This window comes from Xiphophorus maculatus, chromosome 3 (genome assembly GCF_002775205.1).
Source record: "Xiphophorus maculatus strain JP 163 A chromosome 3, X_maculatus-5.0-male, whole genome shotgun sequence".
NCBI classification, from domain to species: Eukaryota; Metazoa; Chordata; class Actinopteri; order Cyprinodontiformes; family Poeciliidae; genus Xiphophorus; species Xiphophorus maculatus.
Window position 1 is genome coordinate 30,875,953 of NC_036445.1, and position 19,545 is coordinate 30,895,497.

General features: G+C 39.8%; 1 protein-coding gene and 1 long non-coding RNA gene across 5 annotated transcripts in view; both read right to left on the minus strand.

Annotated features, from left to right (window-relative positions):
* The window catches only part of cdk14 (cyclin dependent kinase 14), a 158,189-nt gene that overhangs the window by 107,015 nt on the left and 31,629 nt on the right, over window positions 1-19,545 (minus strand). For 3 of the 4 annotated variants that reach the window (XM_014473923.2, XM_005812599.2, XM_023330709.1), the window contains one exon: window positions 6,235-6,480. In XM_014473923.2, the coding sequence (XP_014329409.2) occupies window positions 6,235-6,480 (246 nt within the window). Of the gene's footprint in view, window positions 1-6,234; window positions 6,481-6,627; window positions 6,698-19,545 lie in introns of those variants that run through there. The other variant, XM_023330708.1, reaches the window with a different exon arrangement.
* LOC111608098 lies at window positions 1,688-3,116 on the minus strand. The gene is made up of 3 exons (XR_002752529.1): window positions 2,219-3,116; window positions 1,842-2,138; window positions 1,688-1,770 (listed from the first exon to the last, which is right to left on the minus strand). It is a non-coding gene; the product is annotated as an uncharacterized LOC111608098 (long non-coding RNA).

The window sequence follows — 19,545 nt, forward strand, 5'->3', positions numbered from 1 at the left end:
ATGGCTGCTCGTTCGGGACGAGAGATGTTGTACAGTCGGCTAGATGGCAATGGGGCTCCAGGAAGAAGGTCTATGGCACAGTCATATGGGCGATGAGGAGGTAGTGAGAGGGCTTTACTTTTGCTGAACACTTGAGCTAAATCATGATAATCAGATGGAACGAGTGACAGGTCGGGAGGGTCTGCCTCCTGTGGAGATGCTGGAGATGAACTTTGGGGAACTGCGGACCGGAGACAAGATGAGTGACATTCATATGACCAAGATTCAATATGTAACTCTGACCAGTTGATATGAGGGTTGTGCTTCTGTAACCAGTCAAATCCTAGAACTATGGGTGAATTGAAGGTGGGAAATATGTAGAATGAGGTCTGTTCAAAATGGTTACCGGAGATGAGTAACTGCAGTGGTCTGGTCATGTGAGTTATCCGAGGTAGGGCCCTTCCATCCAGAGCGGTAACATGGAGAGGAGATGGCAATGGAACTGTTTCAATGGAGGACTGTTGAACGAAAACAGCATCAATGAGATTACGTTCACACCCTGAATCAATCAAGACAGACAAGTTCAGAGAATCATTGTTGAAAAATAATGTAGCTGGAAGTAGGAGTTGAGGAGAAGTCTTTTGTCTTTCTTTTAGATGACCCGCCAGCCTTCCTGAGTCTGCTGACGGGCCCAGATTCATTGGCCGAACTGGACAGGCGGCTATGTAATGACCCAGGGACCCGCAGTAGAGACAGAGGTTAGAGTCCATTCTTTTTTTGTCGTTCCTCAGGGGTTAAACGGGTCCGACCGATTTGTATGGGTCCTGGTTGGCTCTGTGAAGAAGAGGTGAGATGAGAACTGGGGACAGGAGGTGATGGTAATGACTTCACGGTGGACCCTCTGTTCAGTTCTTCTTTATTGCTGTCTCTTAGTCGGTTATCTAGGCGGATGGCAAGGGAAATTAGTTCATTAAGAGTTCTAGGTTCATCTAGGGTAGCAAGTTTGTCTTTAAGAGAATCATTAAGGGCATGAAAAAATGCGCTTTTAACTGCTGGGTCATTCCAGCCTGAAGCAGCAGCTCTGATTCTGAAATCAACTGCAAAATCAGCTACAGATCTTTGTCCTTGTCTGATTGTCCATAACTTTCTTGAATTGGCATTGAGATCAGATTCTTGACAAAATGTTAGTTTAAACTCAGCCAAAAATTCGTCAAAAGAACAGCGAAAGTCAGAGGGGTTTTTAAATCGTGCTTCAGCCCACTCAAGAGCTCTTCCAGATAAAAGTGATATTACATAGGAAATCTTAACACCGTCATGAGAGAAGCTCTGAGGGGAGTGATTAAAAACCAAAGAACATTGTAACAAAAAGCCACCACCACGTTTTACATCACCTGAGAATTTATCCGGAGTAGGAGGACTGATGCCCGGTGGGTTGGAGTTGGCTGGCGAGGACACAGGAAATGGAGCGGAAGTCTGTTGAAGACCTTCTTGTAATAGATTAGTCAAATGATCCAATCGTTGATTAGTTAACCCTTGTTGATCACAGAGAGTTCTTAGCGTACAATCATGGGATTGAATGAGGTTATCTTGTTGTGCCAGGGTCATCCTAAGTGCATCTGTGGGGTCTGATTCATGGCCTGAGTGTTCTGTCATAATTTGAGGCTAATCTTTTGACCCACATGCAGAATACACTTCAGGATACAGAGAGTGTCAGTTAAATAAAGTTTATTGTAAAAAGAGTTTGAATGTATCTTCTTTGCCCGGGGTATGGGACAGCTGGAGATCTGGATTCTGAGGATGGAGTAGATGAGAGGTGAGTAAGTAGTACTGAAGGTGAAAAAGAGAATAATAGGAGACCTTACTAGTGAAATGGAACTGATCCACCAGGGGGAGGTATTCTGCTGGTGCTGGAACTTGGTTTCTAGGGTGAGTGCCGGGTCCAGGTGGGGTTGGAACTGAAGCCAGGAGATCCAGAGAGAATGGGCGGCGATGAGGGTTTGTTAGTTGCACTTCATTGGAGGGCGGACAGGTTGTAGCACAGACTTGATCAGCCAGAAGAACCAGTCGTAGGGATTTATGAACCAGGGGTTTCTTTATGAAGAATCTTGGAGGTGAAACGGTAAAACTCATAAGGCACAAAGGTAACAGCCGCTGAGAACCTACAAGGAAAACACAAGGGAGGCTTGAGTAAAACACTTAGAAAACTCAGCAAGAGCACACACTGAGGGGCACAGAGTACCATGAACGGCAACACTCAGGCATCGAAGGACTGGTGACAGGCTTCTCTTAAACACTGGCTGATGACAGATAGGCTGCAGGTGTGATGGCTGAACACCTGAGACCGCCCTCTGGACAACACAGCTTCCTGGCTCCATCTAGTGGATAACTAGAGACAAGAAAAGCAGCCCCACAGAAACCAAAACTCCAGCTTCCCAACAATTATAGCATTATTTGCAGGTAAATGTGACCATTTTGTGACAGAGATGCACATTTTTTTGTCCGGTTTTCATAAAGCTATGACCACCAATACTGATTATAATTATAGTTGATTTCAATTTCTCTTCAAAAGCAAAAAATTAACAAGAATAAGAGCTAATATCATGAAAATTATATCACCCAAGCTGTAATAGCTATTTAACTTGATATATTACAAAGACACTACACTCTTTGTGTATACCCCATATGATGTAACTGAATAACTTTGTTTCCCTCTGACTCCATTCAATCTCACTAGTAATGAAAACTTATACTCCTGTTCTCAGAACTGCACCAGCATCAAAAATAACAGTCAGATATTCAGATGTAAATGTAAATACTTAAAATTTATCAGTAAAGATTTTTTTGTGTGTAATTTGTCATACTTTCCAGTGTAGTCCTGTTAGTGAAATAAGTGAACCTTAAAGTAACAAATGGTGAATGTAACAGAGAGAAACAATTCAGGTGGAGCCAATATAACAAGCAAAATTGTCAGTCCACCTTTATCATGAAAAAGGTTGACTGACAAAACTTCAAAGTCTACAGTTAAACTCTAATCTCATTTTAAATAGAACACAACTGTCCAGCAGTCATAACCAACACATTCTTACAGTAGTTATTGCAGCATTTTGAGAAAACACCAACTTTCAGCTTTCACCAGATAGAAACATCGGCTTCCTGCTGCTCTTCAAAGCTGGGGTGAACTTCACCTTAAGGGCTGAAAGCCTGGAAAGCTCATATATTACAATTCTCTTTGACATGTTACAACTGTAGTTAAGAAAGAGCCTATTTGGATAAACCTTATCAAAACCTAGCACGTATTGTGGAGTCCAGGCGTTGCATGTCAGTGTACTTTGGGAGGAACATGTTTGCCTTTCTTCATTCATTAAACCACAAAACTGAAGGCATGTTCCCTAATCATCCAACTTGAAAGCCTGCACCTGCTGAGCCATCACCACACACTCCCCGCAGAGTAATAATCAAGGCAGAGTGTGTCCACATGTTGGCATACACCTGTTACACATGCAATCACAACATGTTGGCTTTGTCCTGCATAGGTGCAGAGCTCACAGAAAGGGTTTGAAAAACAAGGCAGCGTTAAGCAATAATAATTACGCCAAAACCAAGTCTTCATGGGCTGCTCTTCACTCAAGATTTCTGATTTTTTGTTCATATTTTAAATCTATTGTTTTATAATTGATGTGTTTTAAGGCAACGTCTCAAACACTCTAGAGCTATATGATGGAAAGTCTAAAGAAATCAGCCAAGATACTGAGAAGGGAATTGTTGACCTCCAAAACTCTAACATCTGAAATAGGGGGATGCAGGGCAACCTGTTTTTTTTGCCATCCCATAATGAGCAGAGGATGATGCTGAAGCCACTGTACGTCTCGAGCCGACGGGAGGGAACACCGTCCGGAAAGATGGCATGGCAACATCAAGCAAGAAGTTAAAAATGGACACAAACTCATCTTCCAAATGACAACGACCCTTTGAAAATCAAATCACCAAATTAGGTACAAAGTGTCTTAAAAACAACAAACTCAATGTTCTGGAGTGGCCATCGGAAATTCTTGTTTTCAATTCCACAGAACATTTGTGAGCAAATGTGAAAAGCTGTGTATGTGAGCAAGGAGACCAACAAACCTGACCAGCTTACACCAGTTCTGTCAGGAGGAACAAATTTTCCACATAAACTGAGGAAATGGTTGGAAACCTCAGAGATTTCAAGAAAGTTAAAATGATTCTCTGAGATGTTTTGGGAGTTCTAACTGACATAAACAGGAAATGAACCCTTATGTGTCTTCTTTTGCTGTTTATGTAAACATCTGGCTTTAACAGTGCACAAATCATATATAAGTACTTGAGGGAATATGAAGGAGTTCATTGTAAGCTTTGCTTTGCTTGTTGTAGCCGTACAAGATGGGACTGAGAGTCCAGCAGAGGAGCACGGTGATAATTGTTCTATATTTAAATAGTTTGTTGAAGGGAAAATACAAAATGACTAATTGTGAACAAAAGAAAAAGCCTCCCAAAAGCAAAAAGCTGTGTTTCCATGGCAACACCTACATTACTGTTGACTGCTCTCTCGCCCATTGTTGATCAAACAGAAGTGACTGCTCATCGGCAGCTTTCCAGATGGTGTTCTCTCTTTCCTCTTGTTCCTGCTAGGACGGTGGGAGTTGTGGACCTGGCAGCAGAGTATGATCACTTCTTGTTTTAAATGCAGGGCAATATTCATCTCAAATATATCCTAATTAGACTAAACAGAGTCACTCTGCTACATTGCGAGTTTCTATTTGCACAGGTTGAATTGAAAGAAGATTAGTTTGGTGTTTCATTTTATTTAAGGAAGCATGGTGCAGACCGCTCACTTTGTAAAACTAATAGGGGGCAAAATAAATTATTCACCAAGGCTGAAAATAAGTTTCAATGCAGGTAAGACAGGAACAGTCTTTTGTTATATGGCCATTCAACCCTCTTCTATTGAGGTCCTCATTCAAAGTAGATACAAAACTAAGTGCAACCTGGACTCGAGTGGTTCATTTTTTAGGAACAATAAAAATGAGTGGGTATTTATTGGGTTGTAGAGCTATTTAAACATGAACTAAAGTACAAAAGTAGAACACTATCAGATTCTACGGGTCTCAGTTAGTGTGGTAAATAGGAAAGTTTATGACAGGACAATTAGGAAAAACAAAACATGGATTGTTTGTTAGGAAGAGCTGACAGGAGAAAGTGTTCTTTCTAAAAACAGAGCAGCATGACTTATGGTGCATTCACACCAGCCCTCTTTAGTCCGTTTTAATCAAACTCTGGTTTGTTTGCCAGAGTTTGGGGAGGTGTGAATGCTCAATCAAACTCTGATGTGGAAAAAAAGCAAATTGTGGTCCACCAACAATCCTAATCTGGGTTCAGTTGAAGTAAACTCCGATTGCAACGCCAAGTGGATCAGAGACCACTCCAAAAACAGGAAGCTGACTACATCGCATGGTATTCTGGGTAAATACAACCAAAACAAACATGCAAGTCAAGCAGCAGATGATTGAAATCCTCCATTTATCAGTCGTTCCATTTATATTTACATTTCAGTATCTTCTTCAGACAGACAAGGGGGTAAACAGAGTTTTCAAAAGGTTTGGTTCAGTGTGAAAGAGAATCACAGCAGCTTGAAATGGAACAAATGTTTTGGTTCCAACTTGAACCAAGTCTACTTTACTATCAGTGGTGAAAATGCCCTTACAGAGGAGCGGCAACAGCAAAGGACCGGATTAGCAGAGCTTGCCAATGACTGATGGTGTCATCCAGGAAGTGATACTGTGGAATATTGCCTCTGCTGCCCAGATATTGAGCAACTTAACAGCAGCCCTTAGTCAGAGTCTTCTTCAGATGTATAACTGTACTACTCGGTACCACAGTTCCTTCCTGCCCACAGCATCACTATCCTCAACAACTCTTTGAAGATAATAGGAAAGTAAGAGGGATGATGTTTAATTTCCCTTTGGGATAAGTTAAGTATTTCTGAACTGAATATTACCTGTGAAGTTTCAAGGCATTTGTTTGGAAATGGTTTAAGACCCATCAGCGTTTCAATACATCTGTGAAGCAACAGCATAATATTTCTGTTTAAATAAGTAAAGCATGATTTTCATTTTATGGTAATTCAATTAGTGGTAATATAGCATTTCTAACAACAGATAGCCCATAACAATAGTTGGTCATTAATAACACCAACTTCTCATAGACACATGAATCATAATAAAGCAGAAGTACACTTACAGAACTTGGGCTGGAGTGCCTGCGCAGTTTGGGCGATTCTTTCCCAGTAGATGAGCTCTTGGCGGTAATGCAGGCATTGTTTTCCGAGTGGACCCTCTTCACCTGGCTGGCAGGCTTCTCAAATGGGTCAAAGCCGCTCTGCGTGCGCTGAACTCTCACCTTCTTGTCCTCAGGGATGGTGTCCAGGGGCTTGATGACCGAGTCTGTTCCCTGGCAGCCGCGTGTGGACATCTTTGTGACACATATCTGTCAAAATGGGGACGTGGAGAAGAAGACAAAAAGCAGGGCGAGGATGAACATAATCGACATCAACAAGATGAATGAGTAAATATTAACCTGACTGCAAGTCTGTCTTCCACATCCTGTGTCAGTCTGGGTCTGTCTCTCTGCTACCTTTCTGTTAGAATGGGAGCCTTTTATCTGCATCTCTCCTGTTTCTGAACAAAACAGCTTCAGTCAGCCGTCAGCTCTGCGGAATAAGCGGCTGCTGCTCTTCCCAAACATTCACACATCTCCGCCTTATCACTGACACACATCTACAAACCCATGGCGTACCATCACACATTAATGCTGCAGAGAGCTTCCAACAAGGCAATCATGATCAGGAACTCACCGTCTGCACAATCCCAATCTGTTTTAATTACAAGGCATCTTACCAGTGGCTGTTGCACGGTGGACTCTGTGAATTGGACATAAAGGACTCAGGCAGCATGACATGTTTGCCACGGCTCCCTTAAGATTAAATATTTAAGCCTGGACTCCCCAGCAGGAACTTCTAATTACTCTAGCACACAAACAGGAGTCATCTTGCAGCTCACTGGTTTGTTCTTTAACATCACCCAGGATCTTTTGGACACAGTGAAGTGTTTCTCAAATAAATCTTCTCACTCTTAAATATGCCTGAAATCTACATAAACCAACAATAGGGCCAAATGTACATGCAGCAAAAACTGATGACGAGGTTCATTCATTGCTGACTCTTACTGTGTCATAGTCGCAGGTTCTCTCATACTGGTTGAAGGCACCACCAGATAGGAGGAAAACAAGTCCAGAAGACAGCATAGCAATTGGAGGAGTATGTGTAGTTATCAGTTTTCTCATTAAGGTCTTAATCCTGATTATTTTATTATAATGAAATTTAAAAAGATGGCATGAATATGTGGTTTTGTCTAAGACAAATGCTAGTGTTTTTTCTGGTGTCAGTGGAGCTGACCAGGTGATTGCCAGAAAACATTTTATAATCACACTGCAGAAGAGCAGAAGCAACTATTGCGTTGGTGAATCCACAGGGCTTAATCCACATATTAAGCCCAGTGGATTACTGGGAAATTTCATTTAGGCAAATTTGTTGACAAAGTTAGAAGAAATTTATTTTTGCCAATACAGTGGATCCCACGACCAGCTGAACTCAGTTAGAATACTTGAAATTCCCTCAGAAAACACTTTTACCTCCTCCATTAAACCGTTGCAACACTGTCACAGAAGCTAACGTGCACTGTCTTTCTGATTTCCGGTATTGGGGGAATAGCCAATCATCTTCTAAGAAAATGAATAGGACTCCTGGATTGGCTGCTTTGTAAACACCAGCATCAAATAGCATTGCATCTAGCTTTTCAGCTTCCTCATATGCAGTTTTTTAGAATATTTTTGATAAGCTCAATGATAAAAAGAACAATGGCAAATTTTATTTGTGTTCCTCAGCCTCCAACAGACATACGGAAAGTCTTTGTAGCTTTACAACAACGTTGCACTGACTTCCATTAATTTTTCACTCATTTCTATAACCTTACCCTAATCCTAATCATTATCAGTACATGCCTAACTCCAAACCAAACCTGGACTAAATTCACACCTTAGTCGTAACCCTAACACTAAAACAGCTCTTCTTCTTATGGAGCCTGGGTATTGAGCCCTATAAGGAGCAGTGGGTCCTCACAATGTACTATTTATTTTAAAAAAGATGGGCTCTACAACATATGAAATGCAATGCCACACACACACACACACACACATCTCAAAACAAATTATCTCCATTTTCCTAAGAATGTCTCATACGACACATATATTGGACAATTGGTATTAGTGTGACCAGAGTGTATGACAAGCTAGCATTTTTTTAACTGTGTTTTTTTATTATTATTTACTCAAATGCGTAGAAAATTATTGGACACAAAATTACTATCCAACAATGAAAATTAATTTCCAGTTGAATATTTTAAATGAGATATAAAATGAAATGGAAACAGTATTTATAGCCAATAAGCGTGCAAATCAGGGGCAAGAGATACACAGAGAAACATGACAGGAGAACAGAACAGACTAACACTGTCACCACAGCTCTTGTCCACATCATGCATGACCTTAGTGACAGCAGCTGTCATCTGGAGCAGCACGTTAACCAACAAAAGCTAATGTCTTCATTTAGAACCTATCACACTACGAGCCATCAATACTTAATGAGAGTGTGAGAAGAAGACTCGTTCCAAGAAATTCAGAACAGAGGATCACCAGAACAAAAGCTCCACGACACTAAAAAACATCCCTGCCTTTCCTAAAACAAATTCTGATTAAACATAGACAAGCATCGTTCTTGTTGGAGACTAAACAAACAGCCAGAAGGAAGGGTCGACTGTCTTACCACAATTTAAATATTAACCAATGACACAGCTTCAGCCTGGCAGATTCTGTTTCAAACATCCACACAGAAACTGTAAAGTATTTCGGAAGGTGGGGGTTTAACTTTACTTATTGCCATTCTTTTATTCAACTTTATTACTACTATTGGACTGAATAATAAAATACAGTATGTGACTGTCCTCCTGCACATTGGAATTTTCTGATTATTTTTTCGGTCCAACCTATTCTTTAATCACTTCCTATGCACTCATTCTGAATAGTTTGCATATTGGGAACAAGGGTGTGGAAATTGGTTTTCTGCTATTTTCATAATGGATGTGATGCTTCTGTGATGACATCGCCATCTAGATTTATTCTATAACATATTTCTTAAAAAATAAAGGAATGAACTGATCACATGGGAATAAAAATTCAGAATTTCAATAGTGCCACCAAGTGGTCATGTAACTGTTAGCCAAATAATAAGAGAGTAGGTCTCCCTTTCATACTCTAGGATCCAGTATGTCAACTTTAGTGGATCCTTATCAGCACAGAGAGCACAGACTGAGATTAGGTAATATTATTGAGTCACAGCTCTGATAGTTGAATCACACTGGTACATGTGTGACATACACGGTGTGTGTAATAGAATGTGTAGACATCCATCTGGTGGCATCTATAGTGTTACATTTAGAGTTAGATGATGGTGAAGTGTTTACTATGACATCATGTCTTCCTAAGTCACTGAAACAAAAGGCAGATACACAGTAATGTGACCCGGGCCTAACTGAAAAAGTGGATCTATAAAACATAAACAAGAAACATTTAAATTGCTAATGTTTTTCAAGTTTTCCTTTTACTCTCCAGCAATAGAACATTTGTCTTTTACTGTTACAGTCATTGTGAAAGGCTAGTATATTATAAACAAAGTCATGTAGTATTTACAGTTCCTGTCAAAATTGCCAGAAGTGTGATTGTGTTTGACGTTTTTTGTTGAAATGGTCTACCAGTAGCTAGAACATGAGCAGGCTAATGTTACTGATCCCAGTTTGCGCTGTAAGCGTGCTTGGAAAGTTTTCTGTGTTGGGTTTCCTAAAAAGTGTAAAAGTGTCCTCTAAAGTATCCCTTCCACATCACTCTTCCACTACATCTGTTGGCAAGTCAGCATTTGCAGAAATAAACCTGCTTTCTTTCTCCTACATGTGGCAGTGGATGATAATAACAGCACACACAGTAGCATTATGGTGACAGATTCAGCACAGGGACATGTCACATCCAGAGGAGCTGCGATAGATCCAAACACCGCAGAGATGTTATGCATGGCTGCCTTTTTCAGACTCAAGTCAGCCCTGAAAAGCAATGTCAGCCATCAAGGTCAAAAAACTATTTCTCCTTTAATCATTGTTTTGCTCTCTCCACAAAACAAACTAACTATACTGTGACAGAGAAAAGGACAAAATAATGTGAAAGATAAATAAACTGGTTTATTTATATTCACAGGGTCAAAATTAAATATCAGAAATACACCAGCTAAAATGTTATTGATCGATACAGATTTTGGCTTTTCTTTCTGGTATGAAGAGATGATTCTGAATTTGGCCAATTCAGATACATTTTTATTTTATTATTTTTTTATTTACAGGTATTGTTAAAAACCTCACAATTCAATTCAATTTTGATTCTTTGGGTCACAATTTGATTTGATGTTGATTTGATATTGTATACAAATAATTATTTGGATTATCTATTAATATTTTTAAGCATTACTTTTTTTTATTTTTCTTGCCTAACATACATTACTTTAATAGGGTATCACAATTTTTGAGCCACAACATCTGAAAATAAAGAAGTAGACATGAAGTAGACACATGCTCAATGTGAAGTACAAAGTAAAAAAGAAATACAGTGCTGTAACTGAAAATTGTAAATTGAAGTAACTCCTTTAATTACTCCTTACTTCTTTACTAGGATAATTCATAACATTTTTGAAGAATCATTTTCAAACATATTTGAAAAATATTGCCATTCTGACCCTGACCCCTCACCAGTTGGTGGTGGTAAAACACACCAAAGGTTTGCCAGTAAACTCAAGAAAAAAGACAACTTCGCATCAAAGGGTTTCAAATGTGACACAGAGCTGATATAGCCAGCAGCAAATTGCATCATGGCCGCTCTCTGCGCCGCCATTGGTGCAAAGAAATGGCGCTGGCTGAACAACTAGCTCATCAAACTCGCTTCTGTTGAGTTCCCTGACAAAAAGTGTAGGAAATGTAGGAAGTGGTACGCTCAAATATGAAAAGTCAAACGTTTCTCCAAAGTATTGCTCACCATGGCGCGAACCCTCTGACCAATGCAATATTGATTCACAGAATTTTCAGAATCTATATTATATTGGAAGAAAATTAACTGCAATGCATTGATGAATTTAAATTGTTGCCCACCCCAAAGGATTACAGAACAAAATCTATCCATATGGCACCATGTGGATAAAGTGAGGATTCCCAGTTTCCACCATCAACAAGAAAGCTAAACTCCACCAAGGATGTAATTATCCCACATTGATTACCTATAAAGTACAACCTCTTTAATCTCTAATATCCCCCGCCATCACCACCATTAACAACATATGCATTTACAATCAGCCAGGAACTGTATTGTTTTCCTATTTATAATTCATTTTGTACTGCTGCACTGACCCCACGGCCCCACAGGGATCATTTAAATTCATCTTATCTCATAGCTGTCATGCAATAATGGAAAATATGGGCAGTAACACGGCAGGCAGACCCAGGCTAATTCAACTATCTCCAGAGGAGTAGTTACTGATGGCATTAGCTTGAATGATGACAAGAACCATGGAGGCCATAAAAGAACAATCAGCCATAAAGCCTACTTGTGTGCCATGTTAACTCAGGACTATCAACAATGTTAAGTCGGCCATGTTGTGAGCGTGAATGCATTTCCATTACACTGAGACAAAGCAGAGATATCTGCTTGCCTGGTCTCATCATTCCAGCCTCAAGATGATAGTGAGACGATACACCAGAGGAGAGAGCGGAAAAAACACCTCATCCTCCTTCCATTCACACAGTCTGCTGAGCACAGGCCTTTGTTACATTGTTGAGTGGCAGATAGAACACTGCATGAGTGCATGTTTGGGACTTTATATGTTGTATCTGTTCCATTGTAAACACGGCAGGATTTGCCTTTGTCAGGGCCTTCTGAGAAAAACCTGACTAGATGACAGAACCACAGGAAACAGTCAAATAATGACATGAGGAACTCATTGAAGGTTAGGCTGGCATATCAGTGTAGTGAAATGTAAGTAACAATCAAATCTAGTTTATCTCAAACCATCTGAATGTGCAAAGCGACAGGTCAGATGACACACAGGCAGCCACCATGTATATTTTATATTCTGATTTGTTAAGCGTAGATTATTCAGGTCTGGACTCCAACAGCTGCCCTTTCATTGTAGCACCTTCACACTGTATCAATGTGTGCTGTCAAATAACAAGCCTGCATTACAAAAATCAGATGAGCAACAGCAAAGTGAAGTGTTAGAGCTGCAAGATCCACTGGGCTCAGCTGATTCTCCTTTGTGGCTTACTCAGAGAATTAGCAGCTTGACCACTTATTCTGCCTATGAACCGAACAACCACTGAGACACTGGATGACGTTACAACCATCTGAACAGGCTATGGTCTACAGATGGATCAAGATCTGCAGTTGTGATGTGGTCTTCAACCCAACATGACATAAAGCAGAGTAAGTCCATGTAAAAGAATAAAACTAATGGATAACATGGCAGAAATTACTTATTTTGGTCAGCTCTACATAGAGAAACTGAAAATGTACATAAAAAGAAGATGAAATTATTGCAACAGAAAGTTTTTGAATGTTTTTTCTCGCCAGTCAGTTCTCAACTGCAGCACAAATCTCTGAACATATCTTCTTCCATCCATACTCAGTCAATACTATTCAAATGACAAAGTGTGCCAATGATCCATATGTTCTTCGCTTGTCTTAACACATGTCTGCATCAATGTCAGAGTGCCTCTCAAATCTGAGCTGTAATATATTCTGGAAGTGTTTTCTTGTAAAATACTGGTGTTTCCAATTTGGACTCAGTCCTGGTGTTCCATATCCTTGAGTTCCATTGGCCAGACATCAAACCCAATGTGACTTTCCTCTCTGAGGGCACTTTCACTAAGTGCCTGGCAGGAAAAAAATTATATAAATTAATCCAAGGGATATTTTTCCATTTTTGCTGCAGTGACTTTTTATCATTTCTAGCACACCCCATAATAAAAAAGAAGAGGAATGTAGTCATTGTATGTGGTTGAAAAATGTTCTAACTGATGAACCAGATGAAATCACTATGGTAACAATTTACTGGTCTAAATTTTAACAAGATCTAACTGCATTGGGACAAGTGGGAAAAAGCAAAAAGAAAAAAACCAAATAAGATCTGACACATAAAGGCTGGTGCTGGAGACAGTAAATTACTAACCTTTAACACTGACATAATTAGAATCCACTTATATAAACACCATGACAACAAGTGGCCGTTGTTAGTTGTTGTAGTGGCATTCTGAAGGCCTCAAAGTCATGTCATAGACTTCAGTCTAGTTCTGGTACAGCAGCCTTCTCAGAGTCATTTTCTGTTTAGAACACTTTAAACCCTAAAAACAACCTTCCATCCATCTATTGTTGCTTCCTTTTAGGGTTGCATAGGGATGGTGCCCAGTCCATTGGGTAAGAGTTAGGACAGTTCATCACAGGGCAACACAGAGACTCACAGGACATATAGTCATTCCCACACGCACTCATGCCTGAGGGCAGCTCAGAGTAAATCCAGTAAACTTACAGTAAATCAAATGGTCATGTTTCTGGGCTTAGAGGAAGCTCAGGCAGTTCAACCACTGGCCATCTCTGTAGTTCAAGAATCAACCTACTTTAGTAGGTATGCACAATATATCAACACTAACATTGGTTTATGATGATATTAACAGTTATTTACATGTCAGGAATGGTACCATGAATAAAAATGGGCCAATATACACCCGGTATTCATTTTCATGTTGTTGGTGTTTGCGTCTGGAGGGGAGAGAGAATGAGGCTGATCATGTGACAGTGACAGTGAAGCAGCAAAGGATTGTGGGAAGGTTAATTGAAGCAGAGAAGTCAGCGGTTGTGATTTTTTTGTTAAAGGTGCACTGTAACTTATAGATAGGGATGAGCAATTTGGACTTTTTATCACAACATTTTTATATTAATTATTATTTGTCATTTTATCAGCGTCACCTACTGTATAAAGATATAATGATTCAGTCTCCCACCAAACTGCTGGTCAAACTGTTGGTAGGTTATAAATTAAGCCCAGGGTAAAGCATCTCTTTCTCTGTGTCAGGTCTTTATGAATTTTGTCTTCATTGCTAAACAATCAAGTAAAATTAATTTTTTTTTTTTAAAAAGGAGCATAAACATATCATTAAATTAAACCAATAAAAAGTGCAAGTCTGACAAAAAAAAAAAACATCTTGAGATTTCTATGGTGCCTACCTCTGTCAGTCAATGGGCAAATGTTGGGATACCAGCCCAATACAGGGTCAACACAGAAATTAACAAACATTCATACATGCGCTGTCTGTGTCCACTTGTGTCACCAAATACAAATCACATGGATGCTCTAGGACTGTTCAGAGAAGCAGCACACTCAGGGAAACTCTCTCCAGGAGAAGCCAGGGCCTATTTTACCTTGAGGAATGGTGGATTCTAACACCACTGCAAAACTGTGTTTGCAGTTTGAAACTAAAGGCAATACTTTTGCCTCCTGGAGCTGAAAGAGTGCAAACTAACCCAGCAGATTTTAGGAAGCATTCCTTGTGTTTTCATTGCTTTTCATAAATTGCTAATTGAACCCACAAGAGTATTAGCAAACAAACATACTCTGTAGGTGGTTTACACAGGCCAGATCTAAACAGTTGCTTCTGTTCGACTCATGAAGTTTTCTGACATCCAGCAAACATCCTGGAAGGGTGTTTGTGACGGGCTTTCCAGCACCCAATTAACATCAGGCCATTAATTAGGATGGTGGAGAACAGAAAGCTCCGACATAAATGACTGATTTGGCCGGCTTCCCGGCAGTTTTAGCTTTAGGGAAGCACAGTCATGATTGATCACACAATGGCTCCTTACCTCATCGTCCTGCCCAGACCTTAGTAATCTCCTCAACAACAGCATCAACCCTCGTTCATCCTCAAACACTGACAAATAAGGCTGTGAAGCGTAAAGCAGGACAGCAGCAGTCAAATCAAAGTACTGTCTGTCCAGAAATGAGGATGTGCTGCTGGCATTTTGTTCCCCTTTAAGATGAATGATGCCCCATAGATTCAGATCAGTCTCTGCATATCATTAAACCAGAAAACGATTTCAACTGGTTCTCAAAATGAAAACCTGTCTTGACACCATGTCTGTCTGAAACTTGGAAGAAAAACACACTCATATGACACCATGCCAGTGTGCCAGTTTTGCTGTTCCTGTGAATCTCAGTCCTCTGAAGTTGTTTGTGAATAAACTGTTGAAGACATGTCAGTCGTCCTACAGAGCACCTCTAAGGCATATTCTAAAATGCAAGCAGAAGAGTTTATGACTTTCTTCCAGCCATTCGTTCACAAACTTCAGATTTGTGAAGAGTACAACTCCTCACAAATCATCCGAGATTACATTATTTTGTCATCTCAAACAAAATAATGTCTGAGATGACCTGCAGCTCCGCAGCTCCTACAGAGTTACCATGAGCCTTCTGGCTGCTTCTCTGATCAATGATGTCCTTGCCCAGTTTAGGTGGACCTTCGTGTCTTTGTAGGTCTACAGCTGGTCCGTCCGCTCTCCATGTTCATATGATGGACTGAACAAAGCTCTAGGTATTGTTCTAGAACCTAACCATGCTTTAAACTTCTCCAAAACTTTCTCCCTCCCCTATCTGCTGGGTTCCACAAAATTAGACAATATCTTAACACTTTTTTGCTTGGTGTCTGGAAAAAATAACAATTTCCCCCAATAATTTGAATAAGACTGTTGCTCTGTTGGAGCACAATCAAAACCAAATCCAATTAGTAGCTGAAACACAATAATCATAGTAGGGCAATGAGCCCTGGTGTAGGTATTCAGATGATCACATTGTAGTGTGTGTGATACATTTAAATATAATTTCCCATCTGAACAACAGACCACCTGAGATTAGTCTAACAAAAGTCGTTTAACTGCGTACAGATTTCAGGTCTAATTGGGTGTTCATGGTGAACTCATTATCACAAGTACCTCTTACGCAAACACCTTTAGTCAATAGCCACTTGATATGAATCACACCAATGACTCTGTCTCTGAGGAGTTGCATCTGATTAAAGCCACTGTATCCGCTACTATTCTGGCATTGCTGTACGATAGATCCAGTAAGGTGGAGGAAATTGCTATCTGTTTTCCCAGTTAATCTGATATAGGAAGCTCTATTTTGCAACTACATGGATAGCAGTTAAGTCAAACTGTTTTTGACTTTAATACTTGAATACTTGAATACTTGATATGTCTGGTAATTGTTGATAATTGTTTCATTGTCCACAGCTGCAAAAGGCAAAGCTTAACTTGAGATAAGTGTGTGTGCTGAATGTTTACAAAACTAATCCTGCAATTGGTGGTTCAGAATACTGCAGGGAACCAAATGTAACTTTTTGTCCATATCAGATTTTTTTAGGACAGTTTGAACAGCCCAAATCAGATTGGATACAAATCTGATGTTTTTCACAGCAACTTAAATCTGAATGATTTCACGTCAATAATGTGTGACTGGCAATTTTGCACCAGCAGGTCAGACGCAAACAATGGTTGAAACTAGTAGGACTGGGACCGTCGAGTCATAATGTGGTCTGACTGTACAGAACCTTCAGAACTGATACACATGGACTGCATGTGATGCTACATCTGCTCACCTCAGGGTTGCAGAGCGTTCACACTAGAGTTTAATGATGGTAAGAATTTAGATCAGAATGAGAGAACCAGGCGAACATTGAGTGTTAGAACCAGTGTGACCAATGCAATCTCAAACTACAACAAATGTTTGTTAAAAATAGTTAAAAAGCACAAATAATGAACTTTAAGCAGATGTTGCAGCATATAGAAAATCTGATTTATGTAACAGGTTTTCTGTCTTGTTGCCATTTAATACCAACATCAGCTGGAAAGATGTGAACAACTTCTTTTGGAGACAAGGTAGAACTGACAAATAGTTTGAGAATAAATGAAGATTATTTAGGCTAATTCCATATGGAAGAGCTTTTTTTTCCTAAAACAGGTTGTCAGTTTCAAACACACCCGCCTCCCACAGGTCTGTTCCCAGAAATGTTTTTGTCCACACAGAAACACCTAGAATGGCCTAAAACCCTACTCTCTCTCTCTCTCTCTCTGCTGTTCACATAAATACACAAGGAACCCGTTTTTTTCTTTAAAAAATTTAAAAAAACTCTTAAGCCATTTTTGAGGGGACACAAATGGTTAAAAACATTCCTGGTTTTGAACAACAACAACAAAAACTCCCATGTGAACACTTCATCACTGTTACAGTAACAGCTATTGCTTGAAGAGGTCTGGTTCTTTGACTACAGAACTCCATACACAGAACAAGAATTACATTTTACCTTCTGCAAACATTGTTGCTGGTGGCCATGTTGTTTACTTCCAAGTTGTCACCGCCTGAGGGGTCAGGTTGCCAGACAGAGACAAATTCAGGTTGTCTTTTCTTGATAAAAGAAAAGTTTTTTGTTGGTTTGGGTAGATTTTATTGACAGCATTTTAAGAAACACACTGAGTATCAGTAACAAAGTTCTGGTTTCTTCCTGCCTGGTTTATGGGGACCTGAAAGCAGACCACACTAAGTTTTTAAACACTGAAATGTAATCAATATACAGAGAGAAAAAAACAGCAGCAGCACTGCAGTGTTTTGTAGGTTTGCACTTCTCAGTTGGGGCAGAGACAGAACAAATTTCTGGATTTAGCCATGGATATTTTTCTTAGAAGTGTCGGTGGTTCTGTATGGACGGTCGCACGTCACAGCATCAATGTGGGCTATTCACTAGAAAATTACAAGGGTGCATTTTTTGATGCAGGTCTCACACTGGGAAACATGTTGCCTTTAAGACTATTAGAGCTACCTTAAGCACATAATTGCTGCCAACAGATAATAGCTTAGGAAGGTTTTCATCCTGAGAGCCATGCTTTCTGCCTCTAAAAACAAAGGCAGTTTTTTTTTTACATTTCAAACATGCATGTACTGTACTTGCAATTATGTTATTTTGAGGTCAACTGGATAATAGCACTAAGCTGTCAAGTATGAAGGCCTGCTTTGAGCTTTCAGATCCAAGTGACAGCATCTGCTTTTCTGGTATGAATGGTTGACACACTGGAAACAGTAAGAAAGAGCTGCAGAGTCGTATTTCATTAATAATTCCAGCGCCTCTGTGCTTGTCTGGATCTCTTTTCTGTCCTCTAAACTTCCAGCTGATGTGGACACCCTGAACCTTGGTGTCCTACAGATTTCCTCTTGTTGATTTACAGCCAGTGAACCTGGGCTTCTTGTAGTCACTGAGACCATAAACTCAATGATCTCATTATTCTAGAGTCAGATGGGAGGTCACTTGTCTCACTGCTACACCTTTGTGGAAATCAGTCATCCGACAGGAAAAAACTGCTCACTGTAACAACTTGAAGAATTCTTATCAATCCATGTCCAAAGCTTTGGCATAGATATTGAACTTTATTTAACTGAAAGGTCACAAAACAGTCAAATAAAAACATCTGTAGTTGATGCTAAGTAAGCTAAACATTTTTCAAAGTTTGCAAAACCGCTAAAGCACTAAATCAAAAATTATCTCCACTATTAGCACATTAGCAGAAGTATGCCCACCACTGCATCATAGTCTACTCAAATATTACTGCTGATCATGTCAATCCCTTTATAGAGCACAGGGATTGTGCTCTAATCATCACATCATTTCATACCACTTTCTTCAACATGACAATAGTGAATGGCCTCTACAGCCACCAGATCCTAAGTCCTGCAGAAACCCTTTGGCTGTAGTGGAATAAGAGACTCTTATTGATGTTCAGCTGACACTTTAACATGAAGGTGTCAGCTGAAGGATTTTGGTCCTTTTTTATAAGGACCAAAATCTCTGAGGAATGCTTCTGACATCTTCTGTGGCAGTAAACCTGATTCTAACAATTCGTACCTTAGAAACTGGCTTTGGTGTATATCCAATATAAATTTAAAATTGAAAACTTTAAAAACAGTCTTTCTGCCAATCTGAAAGAAATCAAATTTGTTTGTAGTCATTAAAAGGCTGTTAAAACTTCTGTAGGATCACAAGAGAATCAACTTCCAAGTAAACTTAGATCTTAGTGTCAAGTTGTTGCAGTTCACATATACGGCAGTCTCTTCACAACTAAACTAAGTTTGTACCATAACTACCCTCAGATGTCCAGTTCACAATTACAGTTGCTGCTTTCTTCCTTCCCCTTCTCTTATGTCTCAGCCTGCTGTCTTCCCAGGGAGCTGCATATGGCCCTGCAGAAAGTCTCTACATGAGTCCAAGGCTCTCGCAGATAGCTTGTCCCTGTTTCTCTCCCTCATCTTTCCCC